The sequence below is a fragment of the Salvia miltiorrhiza genome, chromosome 8 (assembly GCF_028751815.1).
Source record: "Salvia miltiorrhiza cultivar Shanhuang (shh) chromosome 8, IMPLAD_Smil_shh, whole genome shotgun sequence".
Lineage (NCBI taxonomy): Eukaryota > Viridiplantae > Streptophyta > Magnoliopsida > Lamiales > Lamiaceae > Salvia > Salvia miltiorrhiza.
Genome location: NC_080394.1, coordinates 49,438,496 through 49,462,564, shown reverse-complemented (window position 1 = coordinate 49,462,564; position 24,069 = coordinate 49,438,496). Strand labels below are relative to the sequence as shown.

Below are 24,069 nucleotides of genomic sequence, written 5' to 3'. Positions count from 1 at the left end.
TATGCTATATTATGAGTATAATGTCACAAACCTTGTAGCTTCAACATCAGGGCATGGATGATGCTATTGGCATCATGTTGAATCTCAAGAAAGTGTTCGGAGAGTCGGTCTGAGCTGCTCATTTAAATTTGATGAGAGTAATCTTGTTATTTTTATGAGTGAGCACAGCTCAGTGCACGAGCATGTCATGCAATTTTTAACGGACTTGACTTGCTCAGTGGGAGTATCGACGGTGAGGCAAAAGTCGATATTATCCTGAACTCTCTTCCCAAGTCTTTTAATTAAGAACTTCCGCCTCAATGCTGTTATGAGCAAGAAAGATAATACTTCTTTTGAGTTGTTGAATGCTCTAGTTACGGCTAAGGAAGTTGTGGGAAAGAGATGTGCAAGCACTTGTTATTGCCAAAGGAGAGCCATCTTCTTCGTCGAATGACGGGAAGAAGAAGGGTCCAAGGGGCAAGAAAGACAAGGAAAATAGTGGGAGTAGTGGTGTGATAAGATTGAGTATTGGAGATTTCTTTTTTCTTTCAATACTCAAGGCAAATGGTTAAGGTACTTCACTTGCTATAGTAACTGAGACATGTCATCTCGTTTTCTACTCAGTTGTGAGTAGTGGATAATGAGAGAAATTGATAATGATTGTTGCACCTTGCATGGCTTTTAGGCTGACAAGGAAGCTGAGAAGTGATGAGATGATTGTCTTCGTAGGCAACGTGACTAGAGTCGCAGTTGTTGCAATTGGAGACTTGTCTTTAAGTTCTAAAGACATAGTTTAGTATTTGAGAGTTCCTTACCATGTTTCAAAATTTTTGAATAGATGGATCACATGTCATTTTTTATAGTAGTATTTCTATCATAAGAAATGACAAAGTTGTCTATTATGGTATTTTTGAACATCTCTCTTCATACTACAACTTGTCTACAAAATACCTTTATATTGCATTTACATCATCGAACAAAACAAAGAGAAAAGTTAAGGCTAATCTCTCATGAGGATCTTACACATATATTGATACCCTAGATTAGGTCACATCTATCTTAACAGGATCCAAAGGCTCGTGTCTAAATAGTACATGGATTCAATCCAGGTTGTACCATTTGGAACCTGCGAATCCTGTATAGAGGAAAAGATGGAGACCGGGTCATTCATGGCAAAGGGGATAAAGGGTCAATAATGTGTTAGGAATGATATTTTCTGATTCATTGTTAGTGTTTGGAATTCCAACCCAGTTTACTACACCGTGTAATCCCTATATAAGATGGTGTGGTGGAGAGAAGAAATAGGTCACTCTTGAAAAAATATGTCCGATGATGAGTTATGCATCTTTGCAATTAGTCCTAAAGAATCAGAAGGTGGTTATTAGCAATGACACACGATTCTTAGAAGTGGACTATGGGAATAATCACTAATCCAAGTCAGATAGTGTGCTTCAAGAAATTGAAGACATTAGACAAGCGATTCCATCACCCAAGCCAAGTGTGCAAGAGTTTTGTATCACAAGACACTGCACGCACTGTTGACACACATGTGCCACCACAAATCCATTGTAGTGGGAGGGTTGTGGGACAACCCGATCGATTTATGTTCTTGGGAAGATCTTTGGATTCAGTCCCTGGTAGTGAATATAAGAGAATCGACCCAGATATCTACTTGGAATTAGTGGGAGACGAGAATGTAGATTCTTGGTACGCCTCAATGGAGCAATCCATTAAGAATATGGGTGTATACTAGAAAATCTTGCTACCAGGAGGCAGTAAAGCCTTAGGTTGTAAGTGAGTATACAAGATAAAGACAGGCCCGAATGAGCAAGGTCGTAGCTTTCGAAGCTAGACTGGTGGCGAAAGGTTATGCCCAGTGTAAGGGTATAGGTTATGATGATATTTTCGCCAATGCCATGCTCAGAACATTCGGATCATTTTACCCATAGCAGCTCACTTAAACCATCGAGGTCTGGCAAATGGATGTCATATATATTACCTTGAAAAAGGTAAGGACAGCCATGTGCAACAACCTGAAGGTTACGTGAGGGAGGGAGAGAAGCATCTCGTGTCAATCGCTCTCGTGTCATCGGTGATGTGGTTTATCTTGCATTTTATGTAGATAATATCATCCTAATTGGCGACAATATGGAGCTATTGTCAAGACATAAAGTAATGGTTATCCGAACAGTCTCAGATGAAAGACTAAGGAGGTACAGTATACATCTTTGTGATCAAGGTTATAAGAGATTACTAGAAAAATGATGTTGGGCTTATCTCGAGTGTCTTACATTGATACTGTGAATGCTCGTTTTAGTATGAATACCGCCAAGAAATGATTGCTACCTTTTAGATATGGTGTTCCTTTATCTAAAGACTATCTCTTAAGATGCCTGTTGAGGTTGAGGAAATGAAGGCAGTATTCTACGTTTCCGCAGTAGATAGCTTCATGTATGGATTACTATGTACGAGATCTTATATTTGCTATGCAGTTAGCATGGTTGTAAGATATCAGTATAGTCCTAGTTAAGGACACTGAACTGTGGTAAATTATATTCTCAAGTCCACGACTAGAGAATAAGGATAGTTTACCAGTTAGATAGTTTAGTTCCTTTTTGGATTATACGATTTCGGATTTCCAGGCTGATCGGAACAAAGAATAATTACCTCGAGCTATGTGTTTTCCTTGGGAGGTAAAACCTTTTGGTTTGACCACTACCTCCAGGATCTAAGGGTGATTCCTAGTTTGCGTGAGAGCATCACCTTCGTGAAACCTCAAGTGCAGTTGCAAACTCTAAGGAATCTAAGAACCACAAGGGGTCAAACACATGGAAAGTAAGTACCAAGTTATACGATTATTCGTAAATCGAGGTTTTGTGCTCATAGAATAAATTCTCACATATTGGAAAAACTTACTCATCTTTTCACAAAAGGCTTATCGCAAATGATCATTGAAAGATGGGAATGCGATTGATGCCACCCACTTAGGAAACTTTAAGTATAAGTGGGAGAAGTGTTAGGTGATTGGTAAATAGACGCATTGTATACTAAAAGTTTGCTTTAGTATAAGTGGGAGATTGTTGGATTTGTATACTGAAAGCAAGAACGTTTTATGCTTGTATACAATGTTTCCTAAGTTCACTATTTTAATCTCCTATCTGATTGTGTTCATGATTGCATATGTATGTTATTTATCTCTATATAAGTAGATTATATGGTGTGTTGTAGATCACAGAAAACCATATAATTGGAATAACCTTAAGAGATATAAAATAATCACAGCCGAAATAACTCTAGGACAGGTTATTGGTTTAGGCTGCAGTATCGATGGAAGTAGTTTGTCTTGACTACTTATCTATACTGATACGTCATTACGTATTGATAGGACCACAGTGAGATACATTCTTCTATCTGACTTAAGTGAAGAATCAAAGATCTCGGTAACTTATAAGATCTTAATACTAATAAGATTTTAGATATATATGTTGATTCGTTTATCACTTTGATTTACTATGAGTGAGAGTTATATAGTAACTTGAGTATTCTGTATCTCGGGTGATAGCGGTTAATATATGATATTTGATTATCTGTATTAGTACTCGTATCCGGTGTAGGATAATGACATCCCCTTAAGGAGCTCAATAATGTTTATTGCGCTAAACCCTGCAGGCTGATTAAGTTCAGGCGCAATAATAAGGTTTGAGTGGTACTGCTTAAGGATTACAAAGAGATTAATTAATTTAAGCTGTCAGAGCTCTAATTAATTAATGGATGTCGGATATTTTAAATACGAGGATTTAATAAGTCTAAATACAAGCCCCGACTCAACACCGACAATAAAGGGGTAAGTCAATATTGGTTCTCTAGTGGAATGAACTGATATTTATAAATTAATTATGATCTGGGCTGACCATGGATAAATTAATTTATTTGAGGCCCATCTTTATTCCTTGTATCTGGTCCCTGGACTGACCCAAAGTCTCCTAGCCCTAGAAGAGCTAGAAACCGCCCCATACACTAATTCTGTGCCCACACGTATTTAATTTTATTTAAATACAGCTGTCAGCTCTCAGGAAAGACACACTGATAAAAATTAGGGTTTTGAGAGCTGTGGGAGGCGCAGGAAACGTGAGGAGCATTATTTCTCTCTTGGGACTTTCATAGTTCGTTGTCCATCCAACGGTGAAAGCTGAGCGGGATACAGTTCAGAAGATCTGAGCTGAAGTCAGATTTTCGCAGGAAATCAAGTTCTGGCAGTTTCGGGAGAACGACCATAACTTCCTCCATAGAACTCCGATTCAGGCGAAACAGGCGGCCACGGAAAGCTCTCTCGAAGACGAAGAAGTCGTATTTCTGGGCAGAATACGATTTGAGGACGTTTGAAGCTTCAAACGAAGGATTGAAGCTAACTGGTCTGTTCAGCTGCGAGTTTGACGAATTCTTCTGAATTCTTCAGGCATTTCTGAACTCCAACGTGCAACAATTAAATTCATAGATGCATGTTAGGGATTAATCGTTGTATGATAAATTAATAATAATCCAAGAAACGATCATCGGGCAATTAGAGTATTAATTCAGTTTAATATTCCTTCAGTGTTCAGACAACTGTCTCGAACACTGTCTCAAACTCTCTTTTCTCACTCTTGAAAAGGGGTTCGAATTCCATCTCAGTAATCAGTTTCTAGGTTAATGATTTTGAAAGTATATGCCTAAGAAAACTAAGAGAATGTATGTTATCAGTTAAACTGATAGTTACAACAGTGAGTATTCTCTTCTTCGATTCAAACTGATTGCAGTGAAATTGTTGAGTCTTGAGTTTGACAAAGTTTCAGCTTGTGTGTTGATCGATGAAGAATAAGGTTGATCTTTGAGCTCTATTTATAGGCAGCATCCTGAGAAAGATCCGTTGGAGGAGATCTATCTTCAATTTTCTGCCGTTGTGACTTAGATTCAAATTTGAGCTTAGGTCCTCAGTCTTCGTCCTCCCTAAACTGAAAGAAGTAGCGTCCTTTCTTTCGTAGGTGAGGGTGCTGCAGAATAAAGCAGCACGGAAAAGGAAACTCCGCACTCCGAAAGATGATTCTGCAGATCTTCGTATTAAATGCAGTTGTACTTGGAGTCAGCTGCTTACTTTCCACGTGGCTTCTTTTGAAACGAATAAAACATAAAACATCCTTAAATTGAGAATCAGTTTGGGACAGAGAATAAGTCTGAGGTTTCAACTGATACTTTACTTCAGCATCAGTCTCTGCTTTGATTTTGATTAAATTTTGATTTCAACTTGTATTTAATTTTAATATTTTTTATTAAATCTACATTGATTGAAAATAAAAATTGGATTACAATAAAAATAAAGTCCTAAATTACTTCAAATTTAATAAATGAATTGGCGTTTCACTTGAAGAATGTGGAAGAAGTCAAAAAACGCAATGAATCAGCAGTCTTGAGTCACTTTTACATTTCTTCTTCTTCTTTGTCTGATGGAGAGTCAGAGAGAATAGCAGAAATTGTTGTAAAGGCGCAAAAAATTGTCCAATAAGTTTTCAAAAACCAAGTACCCCAAAGAGTTATCTCCAAACTAAAAGTTAAGAATTCAAAATCACTATTTATGTCTCATTACAAATGTCTCAATTTTCATAATGGAATGTCCAATTACAAATGTCTCATTCTTTTTTGGCAAATAATTAAGAAGCTAATTAACTCTCTCTCTACCTACTTTTACAAATCTCAATTTATTTATCTCTCTCCACTAACTAACTTTATCTACTAATTACATATTTCTCAATCTTCGTGCCCAAAAGTAATGGAACAGAGTAATTCATATGACTTAACATGATGAGTCAACTCAATATAGCACTTGACTCATAAGTGGTCTCGAAGTATGAATGAGTTAAGTATTGACTCAACCAATATGCATGCTCTAAGGGCATCCACTATGGGGGGTGCGGAAGGCGGTGCACACCCTCCCCCCTCTCCCCATATTGCCGCACCCTCTCTCTATGCACCCATCCCTTCCCACCGCACCCGGTGCAGACGGCCATTCTATTGGGCCCATGTATACCACGGCCTAATCAGATTTTTTAAGCCATTAATTTAAAAAAAAATCAAAAAATCAGAAACAACTATTTTGCATTTGGCAACATTTTTTTGGCAGAGAACCGTTTCCAAACGGCATTTTTGTATATTTTTTTTTTCTTTATCTCTATATTGCTTCTATAAATTGGAGAGCTCTCATATTCAATTTCTAACACAATTCTATCTTCATCTTCTTTCTATCTTTCATATATTTTTTTGTGGTAAAAAAATGGATGATAGTTGGAAAAAAATATTGGAGCAATCACCCCCAAAATTTCTCTCCTGACAATGCAAATTCACCCGGTCAAGCATTCTCACCATTCACTCAAGATTCAAATGTCTTTCAAACGACAGGTCTTGAGGGAATCAATTTGAACGTCTAATCTGAGGCGATGATCGAGCCCGATGTGGAGGAGATAACATCAATGCCGACGACCACCAAGCTAAGAGGTGGCTACACTCCAGCGGAGACGACACTCGTGTGTCGTTTGTATGCGGAGGCCACATGCGACTCCGTCAAAGGCTCTGAGCAAAAAGGAGCCAACTATTGGGGCGGTATCGTCAACAAGTACAACGCTCAATGGCCCCAAGGCACGATTCAACACAACGTGAAATAAATAAATTCACACTTTCAATGCGTGCAAAAGGAGGTGAAGTTGAGGGAAGTAATCTACGAGAAGTATCGGGGGGAATTGGGGCTCCGGCATGAGCGACGAGCAAATCACCACTCAAGCTAAAAAATTGTACGCTTCCGAGCACTGTGCTATATTCAAGTATCCACATGCAAGGCTTGTACTTCGCGACGATTGGCAAGGATGTCCACTCCTCCAAACGCTCCAAGGGCTCGAATGGTCACTATACAACTACCTCTAGCGAGTAAAGTATCTCCACAAGCCTCCAAGGCTAAAAGGCGGCGAAGAAAGACAAAGGAAAAGGTAAGAAAAAGGCAGAGTCGTCCGACGAGCAAACTCGAGATCTCGAGGCCATGGAGAACATGATGAAGGTCATGAGAATTTTCTCTCAAACCCAACACGACCTCGCGGACGGGATTATCATGGCAATCGTCTACTATGAATCCGGACGAATTGGTGTTTCACTTGAAGAAGGTGGAAGAAATAAAAAAATGTAATGATCTCTCATGGATTGTATGTCTTTTTATGTTTTTTAAATTTAAAGAAATTTAAGACTTTATTTTTATTGTAATCCAATTTTTATTTTCAATCAATCTAGTTTTAATAAAAAAATATTAAAATTAAATGAAAATTAAAATCAAAATTTAAGAGTTGGAGTGTTGACTCTTCCATAGTGGAGGGTGGGCTCTTAAATGGTAGGGACCACATTTAAGAGCCCACCTTAGCTCTCTCTATAGTTGATGCTCTAAGTCAGTAATGAAAATTACTCCATCCGTCCCGATTCAATAGGCAACAAGCCTTGGACACAGATGTTAAGAAATGAATAATTTATACTTCCTTCGTCCCATTAGTAGTGTCTCATTTCTTTTTGGCACGAAGATTAATGAGTGTGTAGAAAGTAGATAAAGTGGGTTGATGGAAATTATTTAAATATTGGGTATAGAGAGAATTGTGCCATAAAGGGAATGAGACACTACTAATGGGACGGATGGAGTAATAAAATAGGAGAGAGAAAGTAATTTTTGTTGAGGATATGTGTCCAAAAAGTAGGAGAGAGAAATAAAGGAAATATAATTATGTGTGAGGTACAATAAAATTTGGTGTAAATAATAAATTATATGAAGATATTTGTTAGGTATTGAATTTTCATTTTAGGAAGTGGTCTATTGAATTTGAACGTCCGAATAAGAAAACATGACTTATTGAATTGAGAATGAGGGAATACTTTTTAGTTCTATTTGAGATGTGTATAAATACATAAACTTTACACATGTGTGAATGATTGAATCATATTAATCTCATCGTCACATTCTACCACGATCAATAATTTTGAATAAATTAAATTAATAATTTCTATAATATCTATTAATAAATTGGGCAAATAGCGCCAAAATTCACCAGTTTTGGGTGAATTCTCATTTTTTCCATGACTTTCAAATGTTAGTATAAAATACATAAACTTTCAATTGAGTATGATTTTTTACACCTCCATTCTAGCCAACAAAATCAAGATTCACCTTCAATAAACAAGTATTTTGTACAACAATTTCAACGACTCCACAAGAAAGGGATAAGACAGTGACTTAGTGTTTGCACGTGAATGAGAGTAAAATAAGAAACAAATCTAAAAATTAGGAGAAAATTAGGGTTATTAATTAAATCAGTGACTAAAATGACGTTTTATCTATTTTATCAAACAACGTCGTTTTCAAGTTAGCATTCGCAAGCCACGTTACTTACAAATCAACAAAAGTATGGCCGAAAGACTTCATCATAGAAAAAATCAGACTCAATTAAAAATTTATGTATTACTAACATTTGAAAGTAATAAAAAAATAAAAATTCATCCAAAATTGATAAATTTTGACGCTATTTGCCCTAATAAATTACAACGCAAAGTGTCATCTGGAAACTTGACGCGTTGTATTGTATGTATGAAGTACTTGGTTGCCTAGTCCAATTTACGAATGCAATTACTTGGTTCCTTCCGAAGCCCAAAGTGACACTAACTGAAAATATATCAATAATCCATTTCATTTCATCTCATCTTCTCTGCTTGTCTTGAAAATCATATTCCTCCAAGCAACTAACAATGTCTTCATCGGATTCCACACAAACCCAATCCATTTCCGACCCCTACGCCAACCTCGGCCTCACCAAAAACTCCGACGGTTCCTTCACACGCACCGCCGAATTCAATCCCACCACCGCCGCCTGCTCCGATCCACCCAGCTCAACTCCCCTCCTCACCAAGGACGTCCCCATCAACCCACACAACAACACCTGGGCCCGAATCTACCTCCCCCGCCGTAAATCCTCCTCCCCCAAACTGCCCCTCGTACTCTTCTTCCACGGCGGAGGCTTCGTCGTCGCCAGCGCCGCCTCGACCTTCTTCCAGAGCTTCTGCTCCGAGATCGCCCTCCACCTCCCCGCGGTCATGGTGTCGGTCGACTACCGCAACGCGCCGGAGCACCGCCTCCCCGCGGCCTACGACGACTGCACGGAGGCGCTGCTCTGGCTCAAATCCGGCGACGAGTGGCTCAGCGAGCACGCCGACCTCTCAAACTGCTACATCATGGGCAACAGCGCGGGCGGAAACATCGCGCTCCGCGTGGGGCTGCAGGCGTCGCGGCGCGTGGACGAGCTGGCGCCGGCGAGGATCCGAGGGCTGATTCTGCACCAGCCGTTCTTCGGCGGGGAGGAGCGGACGGCGTCGGAGATCCGGCTGGCCGAGAATAAGGTGATCCCGTTGCTGATGACGGATGTGATTTGGGAGCTGGCGCTGCCGGTTGGGGCTAATCGCGATCACGAATTCTCAAACCCTAGCATGGAATTGAAATTGGATGAGGTGATAAATGAGCGGTGGAGGATCTTGGTGACCGGCTACGAAGGTGACCCGCTGATTGATCGGCAAAAGGAGGTGGCGAGATTGTTGAGAGAGAAAGGTGTGTCGGTGAGGGAGGATTTTAGAGACGGAGGGTCCCATGGGATAGAGTTTTATGATGATTCATTTGCTACTGTGTTTTGTCGTGTTTTGAAGAGTTTTATACTTGCTGTTTGACCTCTCTTTTCTTTACATATTTTTCTCAAATTATTCGGTTTGTTGTGTTCAACTGATCGAGCATAATTTAATTTGATTAAATATTTGATATGTATAATTTCATCCATGATAAATTATTTGTATTTTATTTATTTAATTATACAATAATTTATTATTTTAAAAATTTAATGAATTATTTAATCATTGAACCTTTAATGTTATCAATTTTATTTGTCTTATTCACCAAATACTTAATTTAAAATTCCAGTAATAATTAACTATTTTTTACGTAATCATCTATGTAGTATACTGTGCTAGCATAACTTTGGAACTTTACAAAAAGAATATGTTAATTGTTAAATATAAACAGTGACAAGTTATAACAATTTATAAAAAGATTCTATTCGTAATTCTCGTTTTACTCACTGTAACCCCTATTTAAATATTATTATTATTATTATTATTATTATTATTATTATTATTATTTTTAAATATGATTTATCCTAATACCTAACTTAACTCCCATCTACCATCAAAACCCGATCCTCTTGAACTGTGATCAAAAGCTATACAGTTGCACAATATCAAACCAAAATATAATTAAAGAAAGGGTTAATACCCGGAAAATGTACGAACTTTCACGAAATTTACAAATTACACATGAGCTTTAAAAATAGCCTCATAATACATCACCTTTTAATTTTGTTGCAAATTGCACACGACGAAATTTCCGACGAGGAATAGGTTTGACCGGTGATTACGTGGACATTACATGACATATTGCGTGGCTTTTTTTACACGCTGGCAAGCCACGTGGGCAAAACGACGTCGTTTTGATATTTTGAAGAATTTACTCAAAAAAAAAATTAAAAAAATGCAACCATGTCCACCTCTCTGCTTCTCCGGCGAGGAGCAACTGCGCCGTGACCTCCCTTCTTTCACCTCCACTCAACCGCCACCTTCACCTCTCACCTTCTCCGACCCACACAACGTCGCCTCTCTGTTCGCCAAGTCAAGCTCAAAAATATTGGATCTCTAATGTTGGATTTGTATACTGAAAGTAAGAACTTTTATGCTTGTATACCATAATTCCTGAGTTCACTATCTAATCTCTTATCTGAATTGTTCATAATTGCATATGTATGTCCAATTATCTCTATATAAGTAGATTATATGGTGTGTTGTAGATTACAGAAGACCATATAATTGGAATAACCTTATGAGATATAAAATTGATCACAACCGAGACGACTCTAGGACGAGTTGTTGGTTTAGGTTGCAGGTTAGATTGAAGTAGTTTGTTTTGGCTGCTTGTCTATACCGGTGCGTGTAAACGTATTGATAGGATCACAGTGAGATGTATTCTTCTGTCTGACCTAAGTGAATAATCAAGATCTCGGTGACTTAATGAGACCTAAATCCTAATAAGATTTCAGGCGTATATATAAATTTGTGTATCACTTTGACTTACTATGGATGAGAGTTGCATATTAACTTGAGTACTCTGTATCTTGGGTGATAGCAATTTAAATATGACATTTGGCAATCTGTATTAGGTGACCGTATCCGGTATATGATGATAACATCCCCATAAGGAGCTCAAAAGGTTTATTGCACTAAACCATGCAGGTTGATTAAGTTTAGGTGCAATAATAAGGTTGAGTGGTACTACTTAAGGATTAATAAGAAATTAATTAATATAAGCTGTCAGAAGCTTTAATTAATTAATGGATGTTGGATATCTTAAATACGGGGGTTCGATAAGTCTAAATACAAGCCTCGACTCATCATCGGCAATAAAGGGGTAAGTCAATATTGATTCTCTAGTGGAATGAATTAATATTTATGAATTAATTATGATATGGGCTGATCATAAGAATTAATTCATTTGAGGCCCATCTTTATTCCTTATATTTGATCCCTGGGCTGGCCCAAAGACTCCTGAGCCCAGTAGGAGAAAAATAGCCTAACTCATAAGTCTGGCCCATATCCTGTATTTATAATTATAAATGCACAGCAGCTCTCAAAACAGAAATATGATTCACATAATTTCAGAAATTATGTTTTCTGTGAGAGTTGAGCGGGGCCTGTTGAGTGGGTGTTTTCTCCGGGGAATCCTCGAAGATCGTCGCCCATCCGACGTCGGGGATTGAGCGGGGATACAGTCCAGAAGATCAGAGCTGGAGTCAGAATTTCACAGGAAATCAAGTTCTGGCAGTCTCCGAAGAACCGTCATAAATTTCTGTACAGAACTCGGATTAAGGCAAAACAAGTGTCCCCGGAAAGCTCTTTCGAAAACGAAGAAATCGTATTTCCGGGGAAAGTACGCAAAAATACGATTGGAGAACGTTTGAGGCTTCAAACGAAGTGTTGAAGTTGACTGACATGTTCAGCGTCGAATTGATGAATTCTTACGAATTCTTTAGGTATTTCTGAACTCCTCGGTGCAGTATTTAAATTAATAGGAGCATACTAGGTTTAATCGATGTATGGTGAATTAAGATAATCCAAGAAACGATCCTCGGGCAAATCGAATATTAATTAAGTTTAATATTCCTACACTCTACATGGAAATCAATAAGCCTCTGCACCATAAGAAATGGCTGCTGCCGCTCGCCTTCTCTCTCCTAACCTCCTCTCTCCTCATCATCTTGACCCTCTTCATCGCAATCCCATTTCGCCAAACTCCTCCACTTAAGCCACAAGCCTCTCATATGCAATTTGCAAATTTCGTGAAAGTTCGTGTATTTTTTCGGCTATTAACCCTTAAAGAAACCTCTATCATACACCCAAAAACCATAAAATATAAAATGTAAACAGCTTCTAAAATTCAGCAAATAGTCAGAACAAAAAATATAGGTGAACCCAGTGACAGAATTCGTTCAACCAACCAGGGACGGATCTAGGAATTTAATTAGGACCGGGCGAGATTTCATCGGATGATTCTAATGAATTTTTAGTAAAGAAAATAGAGAGTCTTGAAATAATTATTTGAAATTACACAATCAAATATAAAAAGATATATAACTTCATTTATAAAAGTATCTTAAAAGCTATATAACTATACAAAATTAATAATAAAACTACAGATTCACTTGCAACCAATTTTAAGTTGCGATCTACGAGTTTTCATGAGATCAAACTCATCTATAATTGAGTCAACATCAAAGCTCTGAGCAATTTCTCTCTCGATAAACATTATCAGAGAACTAGACAAGAAGTCATCTTCCATTTTATTCCGCAACCTTGTCTTCACAATTTTCATGGCGGAGAATGCACGTTCTGATGTTGCCGTTGAAACCGGAAGAGTCAAAATAAGTCTAATCAACCTGTCAACAAGATAGTAAATGGCTGACTTACCTGTCTTTGATAATAGTTGACATAATTCAGGAAGTGTCTCAACATGTTGAAAATGTGCACTTTTTCGAATGTCAAGCTCATAAAGTTCGAGTTGATACTTAAGATGCAGCTTATCTTGACTTGAAAAATCAGCCGGATAGTACTTCTCAACTAGCTTGCAAATATCATCAATACTAAACAATTCATACCCACGTCGTGGATCCAAAGATGAACTCAACTTTAACAACTCAATTGCATCTTCATTGAATCTAAATCCCAATTCTTGCAATATGCAATCTATTGTTCCATAGAAGATGTCGACTCGATAATGGTGCTCCCACGTGACAGGATTGTTCGGAGCACGACCTCTACTTGATCGACGCACACCATTCATGTCAGGAATTTCAATATCTCGCTGCTCACAAAACCTCTTCACCTTTTCTAGTAACCCACTCCAACCGTTTTCTCGGAATTTTTGGATGATCTCTTTTGTATTCGATACTGCATCGATTGCATTAACAATATCTTGGGATATGCACTGCAACATTCTACAAAGATCATTTTGTAGTGTGAATTGTGAATAGTGCTTACTTTTAGTATTGATAGATTTAATTAAAGGAAAGTCAAATGAAAGTGGTGGGGTGGAGTGAGTGGGCCGTGTATTTGAGAGTTGGGCCATATGGTACTTGGATTGGGGGGAGTGAATAGAGTTCCCAATTTAAAAATTACATATTTATATATATAAGTATATATATAGCTAATTCATCAATATATATATATATATATATATAGGTAAAAAAAATAAAAAATCTGACCGGGCGACCGCCGAGTCTGCCCGGGCTCTGCATCCGTCTCTGCAACCAACTCCACCACCTAAACACTAGAAAAGTAACACCTAAAAAATTTTCATGTTCATTTAAAAAACTAAAAGACAAGTCCAGAAAAAAACTAAAAGAGAATACTTTTTTTTTGTCTAACCTGAGATGTCAACCGGTTACATTTATCAGAAAAGAAATAGATCAAAACAGCATATATAGGCGAATAATCCAATACAAAATAAATTAATTTAACAGTTACAAACAAGAAGAAATAAAAGTTACTGACAAGATTTGGATTTTATTTTACTTTTAGGTATTTAATTTGGAGGTTATAGACTATAAAGTAAAATAATAAATTTATAATTATTTTAATTACAGTAACAGAAGCTATGGATAAAAATCATCCTTTGCAAAATGGTGTAGCAGCAATTGGGCCGATTTGGGCTACAATCTCACTGTGCTAAAAGGAGCCAGCCCATGGGCCTCGTGTGTTATCCTAATTATGTGCTTCAAATTGGGTTTTAAAGTTTAGATTGAGTTATCATTTTTGGTAGTTTAATTTAAGGACATGAAATTAACTAATTAATTCAATTATTAGTGGTGATCTATATGTCATATGTTTAATGTTGCATGTATTGTGTTTTTTCTTTATTAAATTTGTTGGCTTAACGGATGATACCGAAAAACTGAAATTTAAGATAATGGTTCCAAATTGTAATTTTTTAATCCGAAAAATAAAATAAAAATCAACCTGACTGACCAAAAATAAATTATCTTAGTATTAGTTGGGTTGATCCAATTGACATCTCTCTAATGAAAAAAAAATAAAGGAAAAAATAATCTACTATCTTTTATGATTTTGGGCTTTAAATTAGATAGCCTTTTTCTCTAACATAATAATCAAATTATTAAGAGGTGATCCATATGGGATTTGACGTGTCTCGCATAACATTTTCAACTTTTGCAAATCGAAAAGTTTGGGTGCAGCCTTTTTTCCCTTCTCTAATCACTTCTCAAATCACACCACCTTCTGCTTTTTCACTGCCTTTTTTGCTTAAACAAACGCTTCTTTTCATTGTTTTATGCTCACATATTTCTGTTTGACCCCTTTTTTGTAGCAATATTTGGAAAAAGCCAACCTTAAAAAGAAATTAACTATAACTTGAAAAAATTCCTTAACCGCTAAGATTTCATCTATACAACTTAGCTCCGAAGAGAACATGTACTCATTAATGCAGTAAGCATAAATAATTTTGAAACGTCAAAAAACACATAATGATATATAAAAATATATAATATATACTTCCTCCGTCCCATGAATCTTGACACGTTTGGTTTCGACACGAGAATTAAGGAGTTGTAGATTAATGTTTTAAGTGTGTGTGTAATAAAGTATAAAAGTGATAAAATAAGAGAGAGGGGATGATAAAGTATGAGAAATAAGGTAATAAAGTGATAAAGTAAAAAAGAGAATGTGATAAAGTAGAAAAGAGAAGGTAATAATTATTACTATATTTAGAAACGTGTCAAGATTCGTAGGACGGCCCAAAAAGGAACATGTGTCAAGATTCATGGGACGATCCAAAAAGAAATATGTGTCAAGATTCATGGGACAGAGGGAGTATATAAATTTACTTTAATACAACCGAGATAATTGTTCAATAAAAAATTCGTTTCTAAAGAAGACAATTTTACAGGCTCTGTCTTAAAATAAATTGATATATTTGCTCACAAAAACAATAATGATCGTATTCTATTAATCATTTTTAACGCAAAAACTAGGAATACATACTTTAAGAAATCAAATGTAACAAATAAGAATGAAAAAAAAAATGAAAAGGAGTTAAAACACGTTTTAAGTCTACCGAATAAAAAAGCAATAAGTAAATATAAAAAATAATTATATTTTGATATATTAAATTATTTATAACTTATTCATTTTAAATTCAACTATTATATCGAATCAAAGGACTTTTCAATATTTTTCAATAATATCACCGACCTTAAAGGCACATGGTTGATATTGTGCAGAAATATGCCAATTGCAATTATATATGTGATAAATATGCTTAACTAACTAAGCTTCTCCTATTCAAACTCCACTGCTCAGCTCCCCAAGTAAAAAAAACTAAGCTTAATTTTATGATTGTTAGTTAATGATTTTGACATTACTCTCACACGATATATCCACAATGTCAATATGTCTGGAGGATTCAAATTTAAATTTCTAAAGTTGGAAACCTCATTAAACTAATCATACACAAATATATACATACACACATCCAAGTGTTTTAACTGGGGAACACAATTATCTCTTGTCTTGTCTTTTAAATGACTTTGAATCTTTGTTTTGACTAAGATTTTCATAAATTATTTTAAAGACAAAAAAAAAAAAAAAAAACAAAGCGAAGTCCATTAATTTGTCAAACTATACCCTAAAATCTTCATACGTTAAAGAAAATCTGCACACTCTTCCTCAACCCAGTTCAAATGAACAATATTATAAATTTGTCGGTTCGTAAAATAAAAAAAATTGTTGAAATTTCCAATTTTTATCTTTGTATATAGATTATGAGAAAATTTAGCAAAACCTATAATATATTAGAAAGTTAATGTTAAATTTATAATTAATTTCAAATTGAATTTGTGACAATTTGGTAATAAATTAAAGACAACTTAAAAGTCGTAATTGATGCAGCATTCAAAATTAATTTCAATTCAAAAATATGTTATACCGAATTAACCGTCCACTAATATCCTAATTAACTAACATCCTAATTAATCTTTTAATTTTTAGAGAAATGCCACTAATTATCTAAAAAAACGGTCAATAATAATATATTTACATATTTTTTTTAATTAATATGACACAAGAAGGCAAAAGTTATGAATTTAAAGACGGACATATTTATAGAAAAAATTAAAATGTAGATAGTCTTGTTTTTCTTCTTCAAAATTATAAGAGATATCTATTATCAAATCACATAAGTCATTCATATGCATGCTGGACTTCTACACCACACATGTGGGACCTCTACATCATATAAATGTGAGAAAATAACTGCACGCAGGCGGGACCACTACTCATACAAATGTGGATTAACTACACCTCACACAGGCGATATTGAACTCAAGAACTCTCATAAAGAAGAGTTTTTTAGTGCTTCAACTTTGTTACTGAGGTAGGCCACATTGACATAATGTAGGTAGTCTTAATTGAAGTTAATTCTATAATATATTACATATTTATAAGAAACAATAGGGCCGGATGGCCCTATTGGTGATTGAAACTTAAATTTTGTCCACAAATTTTGAAATATCAATATTTGACCATCTTTTATGTGCTCTACCTAATCTACCCTTTAATCCAACAGCTTCCTTTGACCCGGATCCAGATTTAGGGATTAACCCATGTAGCAGCACATACACATGATTCAGCTTTCATCATCTCTCTCTCTCTCTCTCTCTCTCTCTCTATATCTCTCTCTCTCTCTATCTCGCCTGCGACGTGAACTTTCATCCGGCCAATTCTCCTCTCCGCCTGTTTCATAAGTTGCGACGATGATGAATGAAGCCAATTCTCCTCTCCGCCTGTATCTCGCTCTCGCCGGCGCCGACGAAGAGATTAGAGAGACGATTATCCTCTCTTCCTCCTCTATCTCACCGCGATCGACGTATCTGCAACCTCTCTCTGATTGTCCTCTCCGCCTCTATCTCTCTCTCGCAGGTGCCGACGAAGAGACTAGGCGGTGGATCTGATCTGATCGTTGCGCCGCCTCCTCCATCGGCAGATCTGATCTCCGCCTCCTTCGATTTCAGCCATCGACAGATCTGATCTGTGTTGCACGTATGGCACTTATGGCACTATTAGTGCCATAAGTGCCATAAGTGCACACTTCCCCCTAGGGGTTAGATATTCCATTTAGGGTTTAGATTATCCATTTGGGATTTAGATGTTCCATTTAGGGTTTAGATTATCCATTTAGGGTTTAAATGTTCTATTTAGGGTTTAAATGATGTTGTTGTGTCTGTATTTGTGCTGCACGTATAGCACTTATGGCATTATTAGTGCCATAAGTGCCAAAATGACCATTTTACTTAGTTTTATTTTGCTAATGTACTACTCTATTGTTTTGCAGTACAACTATGAATATTGTATGAAATTAAGCATTTTAAAATTTATGTGTCATATATAATTTTTTTTCTAATTAAATTATATATATATATATATATATTTATTTATTTATTTGTCTTTTACAAATTATTATTACGTGTCGTTATGTTAACTTATGCAATTCGTGTTTGATTAGTAAGAATATTACTATATATTATTCGATTTAATCCTTTATATATATATGTTTCGTATGTAATTGATATCGAAATCAAAGATATTAATATATTGTTGCAAAAGAAAATTCTCAAAAAGCAAAATTAGAATCTAAACCGAAAAAAGTAGGAGCTTTTCGTTGATTCTCTCTTGCTTCTTTCTTTTTCTCTCTTTCTATTTTGGTTCTCTTTTATCATGTCTTGGATATGAAGCGGTTTTATTGAATGCATTAAAGTTGCAACCTTCATCGTTAAGTTATGAATAATAACACAATATAGGAGTGCCGTCATAAATGATTTTTTTTTCTTCTGAAAATAAAAACTGGTTATTAATTGAAAAAATAAAATATCTTCTTGTTTTTCTTTATCTATCACTTGTTGGCATCACGATATATCCAAATATTCTGAAATTTATACGAGAACGAATGAACATAAACTTACTATCACAAAAATTTGAAAGTTAGGAAAATTCGACAAAGTATGTGTCAAATGAATTATTTTCTTTGTGAAAGGGAATAAATTACTATGGATTTTAGATTGATGAATTTGTAAGTTATCTGAGCTGTCATGCCAAAATCACAAAAAATCATAGCTTTACTTTATGAATAATGATAAATGCACATAATATGTGCACACATAATTGGACTTTTTTGTCATTTTATATATTTTTATAAATTATAAATTAAGTTTATTTTAATTAAATTTACAATTTACATAATTACCCATGCTAATTATTAAGGAAAGGATTATTCATAATCTTTCCTTAATAATTAAAAATTTTATTTCCTTCAATACGAGGCCAATTCCATAAATCCAAAACATTGTCATGTTATCCATAGCAAGCACTACAAATAATTTAGATGGCTTCGATTGAATCATTGATAATATTGTGTTTTGCATGATATTGTGCTTTACATGGCTTTACCACTTTCATTCAAAAGCTTTTTTTTTTTTACTGTAACAATTTTTCTATCAATCTTTTTTTTCCTCGTAAAACTTGATTTGTAGGAATCGTAATTAATATCAAATATGTAGAATATCGGAAGAGAAAAGAAACATTAAAAAAAGATATTAACAAGATAAAATATGATATCTCTGATGAAAATAAATCACAAGAAAAAAAATTAAAAACAAAAAGATTTAAAAAAAGAATAATGATTTAATTAGTAATATTTTCAAAAAGAGATTTTTTTATTTTTATTTTGAGAGGTTTTTAAAAAGAGATTTTAATACACAACCTTTCAAGGTTTCAAACGCCTTGTTTGATAATAGCATTTGCAATAATGAATAACACAATTATTCTTATAGTTATACGATATCATAAATATAAAGAAAAAATATATACTCAAATAGGAAGGAACAGATAAAATGATTAGAATAATATGCATTTTTTGAATATTTCACAAAGGTATAATATGTTAATAAAAAAAATTATAGCAAATTCGTGAAATTGAAATAAAATCTAAAAAATATAAAATAAATGACTAATTATGGGAATAATGGCATGCGTTGAACACATCGATTGGGATATTACTCCCTCCGTCCGCCAAGATTATGTCACAATTACTATATCGGGCGTCCGCCAAGATTATGTCACTTTCCTTTTAAGGCAATGGTCCCACCATCCTCTTTAATATTTTATCCTTATTAACACCCTTTATTTACAAAAAAACCCACCTCAAATTCAATCTCAACCACACATCTCATAAAGTGGTGGGACCCTTTCTCCACTACATCAAAATCATCACCAATTTTATTAAAACTTGTGCCCAAGCAATTTGCCATAATCTTGGCGGACGGAGGGAATATATTATAATAAATTAGTGAACTTGGAATAAAAAATAAAAAATATGAAGGAATAACTATAATGATTGGAATATTATCATATGTTAGCTACGATCTTGGATTATTTCATAAAAGTATAGGTTGATGAAAATATTATAATAAATTAGTAAAATTAAAATAAAATCTTGAAAGTATCCAAGTGACTATAATTGTGAGAACAATGTAATATACTGAGATCATCGATCAATAACTCAATAAAAATTTACTACATGATAATATATCATTGTAAACCATTGAACTCGAAATAATATATCATAAAATGTACTACTATATTTTTACTGTTATTGTGAAAATAATATCATACATTCACATTGATCGATTACTCATTGATTACTCAGTGAAAGTACACTAATTCTATATAAGTATCAAAATATGGTACTAAATTAGTGAACTTAAAATAAAAAATAGGAAGAAACAGCTAAAATGGTTAGAATATTATCAAACGTTAGCTACATTTTTTGATTATTTTATAAAAATATAGGTTAATTAAAAAATCATAATAAATTAGTGATAGTGAAATAAAAATTAGAAAATATAAATGAATTGCTATAATTGTGGAAATATAAATTAGCATCGATTATATAGTAGTTCTTCTTTGTTCTAATTACTTTTCATGTAAAAAATCTATTTCATTCTATAATTGTGCCAAAAATTTCATACCCTTGGTTTCTTTTTTCAGTTGTCCGTGGTTTCTCGCGAGTGCTTTCGCTTGTTTTTGTTTTTTCTCTTGATCCTTTTTTTTCATTTCTTATAAAATTTCTAATTCAGTCAAAATTTTCGTACCAGTTTTTTCTCATAAGACTTTATCTATGGGAATGCTTTTTTAGTATTATTATTATTATTATAAAGTGATAATCATACTTTCTCTCAAAAAGATGTATAAAAAAATTCAAATGCTTTATAAAAAATCCCTTGAATGTTTTTTTTTTATTATTTTAAGTGATAATCATATTTTCTCTCAAATAGATGTATAAAAAGTTCAAATATATTAATATTATGAGGCATTGGCAAACATCTTCTTAACATCAAATATATAGAATCTCTTAAGAAGAAGAAAAACATTAAAAAACAATAACAAAATAAAATTCAAATATATCAATATTAATGAAAATATACTGCAACAAAGTAAAAAAATAGACAAGATAAAAAAAATAATAAGAAATTTGAATACTCAACCTCCCAAATTTTAAAATAGTCATTTGCCGATTGCCACCTTGTCCGACGGTAACATTTGTAGTACAATGAAGAACGCAATTATTCTTATAGCTAAAGGACATTATATTGTATTCAATTAGTGAAATATAAAATAGGAATGAATTGCTACAATGATTAAAATAATATCATACATTAACTACATTCTTTGATTATTTCATAAAACTATACGTTAATGAAAAAAGTAAAGTAAATTAGTGAAATTGATTTATTTTTTTTAATTACGAAGTATATATGAATTCTTATAATTGTGGAAATAATCTCATACGTTGAGCACAATGATCGATAACTCAATAAAAATATACAATATGATAATATATTATACTAATAAATTAGTGAATATGAAATAACTTTTTTTAAAAAAGGCTATAATTATGAAAATTATACTATACGTTGAGCACATCAATCAATTACTCAATAAAATTATACTACAAGACATTATATTATAATAAATTAATGAGCTTGAAACTAAAAAATATAAATTGGAAGGAATTGTTATAATAGTTAAAATAATATCATATATTACCTACATTATATGATTATTTCATAAAAATGTAGGTTAATGAAACAATAATATATTAGTGAATTTGAAATAAGAATTTAAAAATATAAATGAATGACTATAACTATGAGAATAATGTCACAGATTCAGCACATCAATCGAAAACTCAATAACAATGTATTGCTAATAATAGTGCTCTCTCCGTCTCACAAAGACATGAACATTTGCAAACGGCACAAGTTTTAAGAACCGTTAGATAAAAATATATTGTGAGTGAAAAATGAGTCACACTTTATAGAAAGTAGAGATGAAAAGTAAAGAGTTCTGGTATGGTAGTGTACAAAAATAGAAATATTCATGTTTTTGTGAGACACCCCAAAACGGCAAAATGTTCATATTTCTGTGAGACGGATGGAGTATTATATATGGATCAAGTATGATTTATGTATTGAAGAAAGGCATAAAGTTGTTGCATTACAAGAGAATATTTTCGAATGTTTTTAAGATAGTAATATGTGGATTCATTTTTATTGAATTGATTAATTATTTGTTTAAATTAATAAATACTAAAATAATTACTCCGTATAAGTTAATAAGTCAAAAAATTATGAGCAATTAAATAAAAAGTACTACTAAAATATGAATGAATAACAAAAATGGTTAGAATAATACCATACATCATTTACATTCTCTGATTATTTCATAAAAGTACAAGTTAATGAAAAAATCATAACAAATTAGTCAAATTAAAATAAAAAAGTTAAAATATAAATGAATGACTGTAATTGTGAGAATAATGTTATACGTTGAGCACATCGATCGATAAATCAATAAAAATATACTACATGATAATATATCAAAATAAAACCAAACATAAAAGAAATTAAATTACTTTAGTAGTGAAAATAATGTCATACACTGACACATTGGTTGATTACTAACTGAAATTATACTACCAGACATTACATTATAATAAATTAGTGAACTTGAAATAAAAAATATAAAATAAAAGGGATTGCTAAAATGGTTTGAATAATATCATACATTAACTACTTTATTTGATTATAAATCATAAAAGTATAGATTAATGAATAAATCAATATTTACTCAATAAATTATATTGTAATAAACTTAATGAACTCAAAATTAAATATATAAAATAGAAAATAATTACTATAATTGTGAAAATAAATTAATAAAAATATTTAAATACAAAAAAGAAAAAAAATGGAAAGGAAAAACAAAACAAAAATGAAAACGAAAATGGAAATGAAAATATTTGTACTTTACATAAAAAAAATAAAAAAATCGTTTTATATCAATTTGTAAAATAAAGTGATCATATATAAGTAGATAGGATCTTGATTAGTGGCCATATCAATATTTTGTTTCCAAATTTGTTGCAGTAATAAAAGGAAAAGAATCTTTAGAAATTTTCCAATTTTAATTGAGGGTAATTTAGTTATTATAATAATTCAAATTAGGTAATAAATTTTTAAGGGCATTATGTGTGCACATACTATGTGTATTTAGCAGTACTCTTACTTTATTACTTAAGTAATCTATTCAGATAAAATGTCCCGTACACCCGAGTCATACCTGATCCAAATCCTGATCTGAATCTAACTCAACTGAACTATTTACCTAAATATTAAGTATTAGTGTCATTTCGCTATAATGTTAGTGTCATTTCAATATAGTGTTAGTGTCATTTTCAAAATAATGTATTTTCGAAATAGTGTCATTTGTAAAACAAAATAGTGTTAGTATCATTTCAATATCGTATTAGTGTTAATGTTATCCTACATATATTATAGCAAAATAAATCTTATCCTACGTGGCATCATATAATCACTACATTCTAATTTTCCTCAATTCTCATTCATTCTTATTTATTTATATATTTCTAATCAATTTTTACATTATAGCAAAATAAATCCTATCATACGTAGCATCGTATAATCACTTCATTCTAATTTTCCTCAATTCTCATTCATTCTTATTTATTTATACATTTCTAATCAATTTTTACATTTAAAAACTATTAAATAATCGTATAAAACTATTAGATAAAGTCTGTACTATTAAATAATTGTATAAAACTATTAGATAAATTCAACATATCCATTTAATTATAAATCCTACATATCTATTTGATTACCGAAACTCAGCTAAATTAAAACACATTAGCACTTCGAGGGTTTATTCGTCTGTTTTCAAACGCCTGAAATCCCTCCCAACCTCATACCAACTTTTCTTATATATATAAACTCAATGACCAGCAAGAACTCATCATGCCTC

The 24,069-nt window shown here is 33.3% G+C and overlaps 2 protein-coding genes across 2 annotated transcripts; one reads left to right on the top strand and one right to left on the bottom strand.

Moving 5' to 3' along the window:
• The first annotated feature begins 8,440 nt into the window (after positions 1 to 8,440).
• Positions 8,441 to 9,937, top strand: LOC130996943 (carboxylesterase 1-like). Its single transcript, XM_057922229.1, has one exon. It carries the CDS (start codon positions 8,779 to 8,781, stop codon positions 9,745 to 9,747), a length of 969 nt encoding a protein of 322 aa, XP_057778212.1. The 5' UTR covers positions 8,441 to 8,778; the 3' UTR covers positions 9,748 to 9,937.
• Positions 9,938 to 12,817: 2,880 nt separating this feature from the next.
• Positions 12,818 to 13,612, bottom strand: LOC130998603 (uncharacterized). Its single transcript, XM_057924017.1, has one exon. The coding sequence runs from the start codon at positions 13,610 to 13,612 to the stop codon at positions 12,818 to 12,820; it is 795 nt and encodes a 264-aa protein (XP_057780000.1).
• Between the last annotated feature and the right edge of the window lie 10,457 nt (positions 13,613 to 24,069).